General features: G+C 43.7%; 1 protein-coding gene across 1 annotated transcript; it reads right to left on the bottom strand.

Moving 5' to 3' along the window:
* Positions 1–2,178: 2,178 nt before the first annotated feature.
* LOC119322725 (protein S-acyltransferase 10-like) lies at positions 2,179–9,884 on the bottom strand. Its single transcript, XM_037596233.1, has 11 exons — positions 9,705–9,884; positions 9,500–9,614; positions 8,887–8,961; positions 8,728–8,799; positions 8,490–8,624; positions 8,351–8,384; positions 7,579–7,688; positions 3,600–3,686; positions 3,400–3,483; positions 2,762–2,827; positions 2,179–2,661 (listed from the first exon to the last, which is right to left on the bottom strand). The coding sequence occupies exons 1-11, from the start codon at positions 9,751–9,753 to the stop codon at positions 2,487–2,489; spliced, it is 1,002 nt and encodes a 333-aa protein (XP_037452130.1). The 5' UTR covers positions 9,754–9,884; the 3' UTR covers positions 2,179–2,486.
* Between the last annotated feature and the right edge of the window lie 233 nt (positions 9,885–10,117).

Here is a 10,117-nt window from a genome sequence, read left to right as displayed (position 1 = left end):
TTCCAGAACCGGAGCGCGTGACTCGTGCACGACTAGCACGCGGCGTTCGCCAGCTGCTCGTCCACTGGAAGGGTGAAGCAGCATCATCAGCTACATGGGAGGATCTTCACAGTTTTGTCGAGCGCTACCCCGCTTTTCAGCTCGAGGACGAGCTGCTCGTCGAGGGGGGGAGAGATGTCATGTGGGGCGCTGCGGACAGGCGCGGGTCGCGCGCCCAGGGGCAGCAGCCGACGGCCACAGCTGGCGAGGCATGATCGGGACAAGGAGTCCTGATCCTACGTTGGTTCCTAGAGTCCAGGAATAGTTAGTTTCCTAGTTTGTTAGGAGTCCAGGAGTAGTTAGTTTCCTAGTTTGTTAGAAGCCCATAAGGCCTTTATATATCCTGTAATCTGCACCCTTGGACGCAGGCAATAAATCATTATCTCCTACCTCCTCCTCTTCTCCTAATCTCTTCTCCTGCACCATTGAGCAGTTAGGCAAAAACCCTAGCGCTCCTATCAACCGAGACTACGAACTACGTAGTCGAGGTCCTGCTGTCTTGGGCACCGAGGTCCTTGACAGTGGACAACGACGCGCACCTGCACTGGGTGTAACCTGGTCTGCTGGTCACGAGAAGATGCAAAAGAGAAAGAAAAAAAACATAACCGCCTTGGGAGAAGTGAACAAGGGGGTCAGTTGAAGCAACGGCTGCTCTCAACTCCCAACGGCGAGGAAAAGGAAGACTGCTGCTTTCATCATCATACAACTGCAGAAAAGATTAGAAGGAAAAAACAAATGTAGAGTGCTCTTTGATGGCAGCTTCACATGCTTAGATCAGAAAAGAATAGAGCTGCAGCCCTACAATGGGTAGGCTGCTTCATGTTAACTGACCCTACATTATCTTCATCGGTTTTAAAAGTGCCGTATGCATAGCATTGCTCATTCCTTTTCCCTTGGAACCTTGCTCGTCTGATTTGATAACCAATATATGATGACCTGACAGATCAAACCTCGTAAGCACCGACGAGTAACAGCGGATAATTTGCTGTTAAATCATGCCTGGTTAAACCTACATCAGTACTGGGCACCGGCTCAGACCTCAGAGTGGTAGCTGTTGGCTACAATTTGCGAGCCGGCAAAAATGACAGCAGTTGCCAACCGGACCAAAGTCCATTTGTTTGGTCATTTCCTCCTCGGTGACTTCGTCTCTTTCGATCAAAGCCGAGACAATTAATGACCCTGTTTGCATACTTTAACTCAGTTAGATGTTAGAGTTAGATTCTAAACCTGAGCAAACCCTAAACTAACTCTAGCCAAAGAGGTGTTTGGATGGCAGGGTTAGATGGAGCAGATACGATAAGGCGTCTTCATGAGCGGTGTGAGAGGGAAGGAGGGAGATGACGAGAAGCTTCGAGAAAGTAGGGAAGGATCTGTTGTGGGGTGAGTGAGAGAAAAAGGTGTTTTTTAGTGGTCCCAAGAAGAACTAACCCAAATAAGCACCTCTTATGTGGGTTAGATTTTTTTGAATGGGTTAGATGCATGGTTAGATGCATCTAACCCAAACTAACCCTCCTGTTTGGATATTTTTAGGTTAGTTGAGTCCAAACTAACCCAAACTAACTCTAACCCATGAATCCAAACAGGGCCAATGTGCTACTCCAGTTGGTTGGTTGTTGTAAAATATATATTCGCTCCGCCATGATGTGTCATTGTTAGTACTCGGTGTCACATCAGATGAGTTCACAAGATACTCGGTGTCATACAAGGTTATGTCGTATATATCAAATGACGTCGCAAGATATCTGATACTCCCTTCATTCTAAAACAAACAACAACAACAACAACAATAACAAAGTCTTTAGTCCCAAACACGTTCGGTAAGCCCCTTCGTTTCAAAACTAGTTCCAAAATGTTTGAAGTACTAGTTGTCCTAGAATTGGTCAAACTTAAAAATGTGTGAGTTAGGACAAACATAGAACTTCAAAGAATTTGAATCGGAGTTAGTACATGTAGCTCCCGCTTGCGAAGGGTCCTGCCACTTTGGATCTATAGTATCCAGTCTTTTCCTACATTTTTGTAAGAGGCTGTTTTCAGGACTTAACCCGTGACCTTATAGTCACAAGGCAGAAGCTTTACCACTGCGTCAAGCTCGACTGAACTTAGCCAAAAGAAAAACAGAGAGTAAACTGAACGCTGGCATAAACAACCACAACTCGAATGGACATTTTTATACAGAAGCGCGAGCAGTCGCCCGATACAGTTAACTGTCCTCAAGACCTACTTTCAGTCGAATGTTGCTGATACAATAGGGACAGTCTTCTATACCATGGACCACACACACATTTTCTTGTCGCTAAGAATGTACATGCACTTTCTCATGAAAATGAACTCAAAGGGCATCTACTGGCGGAGCTCACGGAGGACATGCTTCCACTGGCGAGCAAGTTTGAATGATGGACTGCAGCACATGCTGTGGGGGTAACGAATGGTACAGTACAACACATGTATCAACAGCACCGGCAGCAAAACAGATCTCGGCATGTGTACGGGGCTGCTCTGGCTTCCAGCTCCTCAATTGGGGGCACGGCCTCGAGAACAAATCCATTCTCTCCAGTGAAGCAGAAGTCATAGATGTTTCTGCATATGCCTTTACTGAACGGATGAACTCTATCAGGAATTCCCCTGCAAGTAGTACAGCTCCAGTGTTTCAGTACCGAGTTAATGATACAGCAATGATGAATCACAGCAAGCTGGAGCGTGAGTCGCCTCCAGTATTGCATACCTTAAGTAGAATATCCGCTTCCTTCTGGCCACTTCATAGGTTGTTTGATTTGTGAGAGCAATATAACTGCAAAAGTATAGAAGGGGGGAATTCAGCCAAACATGCATGCATTGAAGACGAAATATAGTTGCTCCTTTTGGGCAGGGGCTGCATGGAGATGATGCCTTTGTAGCATTACCAACAATTAATGGCCTAAAATTTATCAAATTCCAGCCATGCGCTCGAAGGACAGGCATGTGTACCGCTTTGCTTTGGCTTTTGCCCTCTGATCCTCTAGTCGCTGGGTTAACCCCGTAGTGTGACCTTTTGGTTCAACAGGCATTATATGCTATTGTACTTCAATTTATAACTCAATGAAAATTGACAAAGTGGTATTGGGAGTTAAAACAGAAATAACTTAAAAAAATTATATGTTCAACCATTGGCCTGTTGCTATGCATTTGCTAGACAGTAATGTTTCGACAAAGCTCAAATCCATGATTTTCTCCCCTCCTTTTTCCCGAAGGAAATTTAAGTACATGTTCTCAACTTAACAATTCAAGAAAATAAATAAAAAATGCTACCATTTGACGTCTCTTTTGAATAATTAGAAGGCCTTGTATGGTTAGAGAGATCAAGCGACCAGGAAAAAGCTTTACCTATGAAACATCAACAACAACAGCAGGAACATAAGGATAAATATCAATACTGCCAACAGGATTACACCAATAAAATCCTTCCACCTGCCATGGTAACAAAAATAAGTTCCATGAGATAACCAGAAAAGAAAGGCTCGAATGAAAGGATTGAAGTCACATCTTATGGACAACAATATGAGCTCAGAAGAGATATGTTTTACCAGACTTTCTCAATATCTAAATGCAGTGACTCAATGTACAGAGCAACAGTCCAGGTAGACAGGATTGATTCTTCAAATATGTACCACCTAGAAAATATAAAACATTTGTTATAAAACTATTAGAACTTTAATAATTGAACCAAACACATCACAAGGTTCCGCAACATAAACAGTACAGTTTGTACTGCCAGTAAAGTCCAAAAAAGATTGGTGCTTACATAGTTAACCTTTTTTAAGCAGTCGAACCAAATGAGCTTTATACTCCCTCCATGCCAAAGTAGTGCGTATTAAGAGTTTTCCTAGGTTAAACTTTGTAGTTTGACCAACTATATAGAAAAATATATGAACTTTGAAGTACCAAATATTTATAATAACAAAATAAATTCCATGACGAATCTAATGGTATTGTAGATGTCGACAATTTTTTCTACAAAACTTGGTCAAATTATAATTTTTGGCTTAGGATAAAACTAATATGCACTATATTTTGGCTTAGACGGAGTACATGGTAAAAGAAAAGAGAGAATTCCTTATTTGTCCCTTCCCAATGTAAATTTTGTTCCCTATATGGCGCACTTCCGTCCATTTTAGACACTAACGGGATGAAACGACCATTTTGCCCCTAGTGCATTTTCAGCGATGTTGCACTCCAATATTTTGGTCCTTAGCTAAACTTATCTGTGTGTGTAAAACTCGTAGAAAACATCTATAAAACTTGTACTACCATATCTAAGATCAGTATCATACTGGTTAGTTCAACACGTTCAAAAGCATTACACACACTATTAAGTCCTCTAATTAGCCCATGTTCGGAACTATACACATAATTAGCCATACACCATGCGTGCGCCGGCAGCCGTAGACCACGCGCACGGTCGGCAGACGAGAACGCCTCCTGCTGGCCACGAGCAGTCGTAGATCATGCACACAGCCGGTAAGTGGAGGACCAGAGGAATGCCACCAGCCAGCCACGCGCAGCCAGAGACCATGTGCTCGCTCGGACTGAGGCAGTCGCCGCTGCCGGTTGTCTAGTTCTGCAACTGCCTCAGCCTCCTCTAATGGATTTACAAGCAGATGAGTTTGCAGCGGTAGACCTATCTCCTGAACAGAGTTCGGTAAACAAGGGAACGAAGCAACCATCCCCTCGGGGAGGAATGTTTTAAGGGATTGACTTCGGCTCCTATTATCTCTGTTTACCAATCTTCAAATTGGTGAATTGGTTAATAGGAAGTGCGTGCTAGCATGCTTCATATTTCTAATAACAAGGGCCGTTTCTTGTTTGGTCGTTAGATCAGAGGGTGCTCATCCCTTGCTTGACCGTGCCGCCGGAACAGGTCCACCGAGACGATGCCTGTCACCTGCAGCACCGCCGTTCAGTGCTCGCCCACTGGCTTCGCCGCGCCCTTCTTCATCTTGTCCAGCAGCTTCAGGAGCATACCTTCCGACAGCGACGCCATGTGCCGGTGATTTGGTGAGATGGAATTTGAGTTAGTCTAGGTGGTGATCAATGAAAGGATCGCAAGAAAGGTTGTTTCTGTACTTTTCCTGAAACATCCACGAGTTCTTCGCCCTGCCCATGAAATCTCAAGCTAAATTGCACGACGGGCGTGTTGATTTGACCAAATCGGAGCCAATTTGTACACAATCTTGCATCAAACAAGGCGAATCCAAGGAAACCTCGGCTAATTCGATAAAACCTTGGCCAGTTCAATGCTCGTCGCATCAAGAATGACGAAAGAACCTCGAAGTGGAGCTTTGCATGGACGTCCGGCTCCAACAAGAGAGGGCGATCCTAGAAGTCAGGAGAAGCTGTTCGCACCTCATTGCACCACGTGGCCTGCACAGTCGCACCGAGGCCAAGCCCACCTCAATGCCGTGGGCCAACCCCTTTGCAGTCGTGTTCACCTACGGCCGAGCCACACCAAGGCATTTGCCAACTACCACCTCTGCCGCGCCTTGACTCGCGACATCCGCAGCCGCCTTGCCCCCTCCCGCCTCAGTGCCTTGGCCGCCATCCACCGCCCTTTCCTGGTCGCCACCCACAGCCACAGCCCCACCTAGGTCGCCCATACCCCTTAGCCTTGCACCGCCGCTGCTATATGCTCGGGGGAGAGAGCGAGTTCTATCGCGGGGAAGAGGATTCGGACAGGGATCGGGGAGAGGAGAGAAAGGTTCGATCGATCCATCTCTTCCTTTTATTTTCTTTCTTTCTGGTGTTTAACAGCTAGAGGGCAGGCCTGGCGCAGTGGTGAAGTCCTCCCCACTTGTGCCAAGAGGTCCTGGGTTCGAACCAGCCTCTCTGCATTGCACTTTGCAGGGGTAAGACTAGGTTCCTATAATCCCTCCCCAGACCCCACCTTGTGTGGGAGCTTCTATGCACTGGGTCTGTCCTTTTTTTGGTGTTTAACACCTAGGAGCACTTTGGTCCATGGAAGAAAATACTGACAGGCCAAATGGATGTAATGGTAACAGATTTGATGGAGATGTCATATAGGGAACAAATTGTAAATATGGTGTCAAAAAGGGAAGAATTTTTTGTTTAGGGCCAAATAGGGAAGCAAAATTTAAGAAAGGGTCAAATAAGGAATTCTCTCTAAAAGAAAAGGGTTCATCCGTCATCTAACACATCAGTTCAAATATTTCAGATCAGCTACCTAGTATTGATAGTTTTGAACAAATTGACTTGTAACTGCACATGGCAACTTAACTCTTACAACTAAATTTTACAATCCATATGTAAAATCAAGTCTATATCCTGTCCCATTTACTTTCAGTCACAAATCAATGCCCTGTGCAAAGCGTGCAATCAACTTCAACTTCGGCTATATCTTTATTAGATTAGCCACATGAAAATAACAGAAACAGATTAATCAAAATGTGTTTTCAGAACATTATGCATATACATTGTTTCTATACCACTATATAGTGTACGAATAACAATGATTATCGGCTGTTGGATGAAGCCGATCCAACGGTTGAGAGGTGGCAAATCCGAGTAGTCTTGGCTGTTGGATATTCTCTCCTCCACATTGGATTATACCACGTGTACTAATCCAGAAGATTCTACACCTGTGCTTATGCACGAACCTGAAAACAAAGACACTTCTCCTTTGTTCTGGACTTCTCCAAACTTCAATTTTCCAGGTTTTCTTTGTTCAAAGAACACCATTCATGTTTATTCTATCATTTACGGTGTACAATATGCACGTAACACATACATTTCTCATTTGTTCTAGACTCTTCCATACGGGAGTTCTCCCAAGTTTTTTCTTCCAAAAGAACTGACATTTATTTTATTTTCGTTTCTGTTTTTTTGGGGGGGTTTAAAGGTAATGCAGCATCTTCCAAAATCCAATTTTCTTTGCAAATGGTGTACTCAACTGTTCTTATACATTTCACATGAGTTTTGCGTAGTATTATACCACACGGTCATCAAATATTAAGTAATTATAATTTCAATTCAAATGGGATGGGCGATGAAACTTGAACATACATCTTAAATTTATTTGGTGTGACTCCAAATGTATATGTTAGACTATTATAATGTGGTATGTTGATATCTGTTCACACTTCATTCTCACATGGAAGGCGCGTGTAACTTACTAGTACTGAATAGTGTATGATAAAATCAAAGATGTTCAGGTTGCATGTTGGAGATAAAAACGAAATTCAGAAACCATGACCAGGTGAAGTGTAATCTGTTTGCTCGTATAATCAAAGAATGGGTGGATATGCATTGACAGTCACACAAATCAAGCCTTATGCAGTGTGCGTGCATAGAGCAGGCTCCTCAAAATGTTTATACAGCACCAGATGTCCAGAAGCAAGCCAATAAATACACATGCAGATTTATTCTGCAGAGTGCACAGTAGAACATAGACGGTGTACAACGGAAAAACATGAACGTGCATACCAAGCAACATAATCATTATGTACATGTAAAAAATATAATGCAGGAAATATACATGCCAAAACTCACCAAAAACGACAATGGTTCTTTTTGCCAATGCACGTTCCAAGCCAAACACAGTGATGGTCAAACTGAAGGACACATTTATCACAATCATGGCAGTGTCTGGTACGAGGTGGCTGCAAAAGTGTAATGTAGGAAAAAGTGAACTTAGACAATCAACAAAAGCTTTACATGGAAAAAGTTTGAAGAGTAGGACGTAGGATCAGTGGATCACACAGATCAGTGTGAAACAAAGACATGTGAAAAAAAACTATTTAGTAATGTATGATACAGTACTAATTCAATTTGTAGCATTCAAAGTCATGTGCCCACCACTTTGCTAATTAGTTAGGAATTAGAAACCCCGGGGTAGCATCAGGATGTAGAAGACCCTCAGGATGGTCTCAGGGAGCTTAAAGATACTCGTCATAGCCTTAGGGCACCTAAATGGGTTTTTAATAGGCAATACAATGAAACCATTTAGAGCAACAGTATGACAGAAAGTCTGCAAATAGACTACTTCAACTATAACATGGAACAATCAACTGTAATTATAATGCCTGAATTCTTATAGATCCACTTAACGATTCTTAACCAGTGACATAAGGAGTTTAGTTAAATACAACCAAAGGTACGTGGACATAACTCATGGCTCACAAAAATGCCTTGTTTTTCGTGTCACCAACCCACACTTGATGTGAAGTTCAATCCGATGATTTTATACAATGGACGTAGTGAACATTTGCATGTCATAATTATGAAAGCTTTAGCACCATAAATTGAGAAGATAAAACAAAACCTGGATAATTTTGCAATATTGGCAAGTCCAATCCCTACAAAGGAAATATAGAAGAATGTTAAACTAATATTATGACAGTGAGCAAACACAAGGATTTTACTACTGCATATACCCTAAAAAATAATTTCTCGAGCTTTACCTGTTGCTTGACCCAGGAGGATAAAGATCCACAATTTGATGCAACCATGACGATGAAGAAGACATTGGTCTAAGTTTCTCTAGATCAGGCCGGTTTGTGGAGGACTTTAAGCTTCCATGTTTTGAACTAGATTGTCTTTTCTTAATCATCAAAAACACACACACAAGAAAGTATAAGTATCAGTGTATACCTCAGATAGGTTGTCAACGCTTCTATGCTATGGTGATTACGACATTACTTTGAAAGAGTAGCAGTATTGATGAAGGTTGCATGCATCCCACCACTGGCTTGCATTGCATCAATAACATAGCTGACGGCACAGGAGCCCCAAAGTCAGGTACTTCGAGATTCAATCGATAATGTGTATGATAACAAATTCAATAAGGCTATTCCATACCCTGGAGATGAACCAGCAGTGTAGAAGTATTGCGCTAAGGCGATCAGAACGAGCACACCATACACTCCAATATACCTGTAATAAAATGATACCAAATGGAGATCCTCAACAACCAAAAAGAGATAACTGTACACATCCTAAGTCAGAACGGAATGGACGGGGATTTGTAGTGCAATATGAGGGGGAAATCATGGCGTAACATATTCTCCTAGTGAGCAGAGTCTAAATAAGACTGAGAACCACGATGCCTACACTCTGGCTGAAACAGTCAAGCAAAACAGCACTACAACAAACTACCAAATACCACTCAGATATACAATAGAGTGCTTTGACCTCTGAGAAGGGCATATTATTATCACTGTGTAGAATTACGTGATTTATGCTTCATAGCTGGTGGCACGCGGACAACTAGCACGCTAGCACCCCAAAAGCTACCTTTCCTCGTAGAATCATATCGATTATATGGTTTAAAACAGGGAAAACGATCATTCGAGTGATACCTAGAGCTGGAACGAAGCTACGAACGCCGCACAAATCAACAGCGCATCTTAAATTTGGATTGGAACCAAGCAAAAAAATTGAACTGGTGGGCAAAATAAGGTGGGAACTGTACCACGGCTCCTCGTGGATCCGCCTATCGAGGGTCGAATCGAGCAGGAAGACGGCGCCGACGAAGACCACGTGCATCAGGAGCACCATAGCCCTCAGGCCCAGGGGCGACCTCCTCGCTGCGCAAGAGAAACCCCAAACACCAGATCAGGACGCAAACACCCGGGACCGAATCGAGCTGAGGAGGGTAAATCGAAGGGAGAGCGTACTCCGATCGGAGAGGCGGGCCCCTGGCTCGGCGGCGGAGGAGGACGCCATTGGGGACGCCGCGGTCGCATCCGACGGCGAGGAAGGTTAAGCGGGAGTGAGGAGGGCTACCGGCGTCGCGACTCTGGTGCTCCGGAGACGACGTTTTCCGGTGGAAGAAGCGGGGTCCGTTGGGGTGGGGGCCACGTGACAGACAGGACTATGTTGTCTTATTGAAGTGGATGGGGCCCAGCTGGAAGTGGGGATAGGACGAGAAGGTGTTGTAGTTGGGAACTGAATCCATGTGAGATGCATGTACCCCTGCGTGACCCCTGATTTTATCTCTACTCTTATAAAAAAATAGAGTTGGTGATGATGGTGTTCCTGCCATCCTGTAATATAAGCCATCCGATTTATATCCGACGGATAGGAAGGA

The sequence above is a fragment of the Triticum dicoccoides genome, chromosome 6B, assembly GCF_002162155.2.
Source record: "Triticum dicoccoides isolate Atlit2015 ecotype Zavitan chromosome 6B, WEW_v2.0, whole genome shotgun sequence".
Taxonomy (NCBI): domain Eukaryota; kingdom Viridiplantae; phylum Streptophyta; class Magnoliopsida; order Poales; family Poaceae; genus Triticum; species Triticum dicoccoides.
The sequence above is the reverse complement of the archived record's forward strand: the minus strand, read 5'-3'. Positions and strand labels throughout refer to the sequence as shown.

Excerpts from the sequence above, each read along its gene's own strand:
- LOC119322725 (XM_037596233.1), bottom strand. The coding sequence starts at position 9,753 with ATGGCGTCCTCCTCCGCCGCCGAGCCAGGGGCCCGCCTCTCCGATCGG. Across the intron at positions 9,615-9,704 it reads GGCCCGCCTCTCCGATCGGA|CGAGGAGGTCGCCCCTGGGC; the intron begins GTACGCTCTCCC and ends TCTCTTGCGCAG. Across the intron at positions 8,800-8,886 it reads ACTGCTGGTTCATCTCCAGG|CTATGTTATTGATGCAATGC; the intron begins GTATGGAATAGC and ends CTGTGCCGTCAG.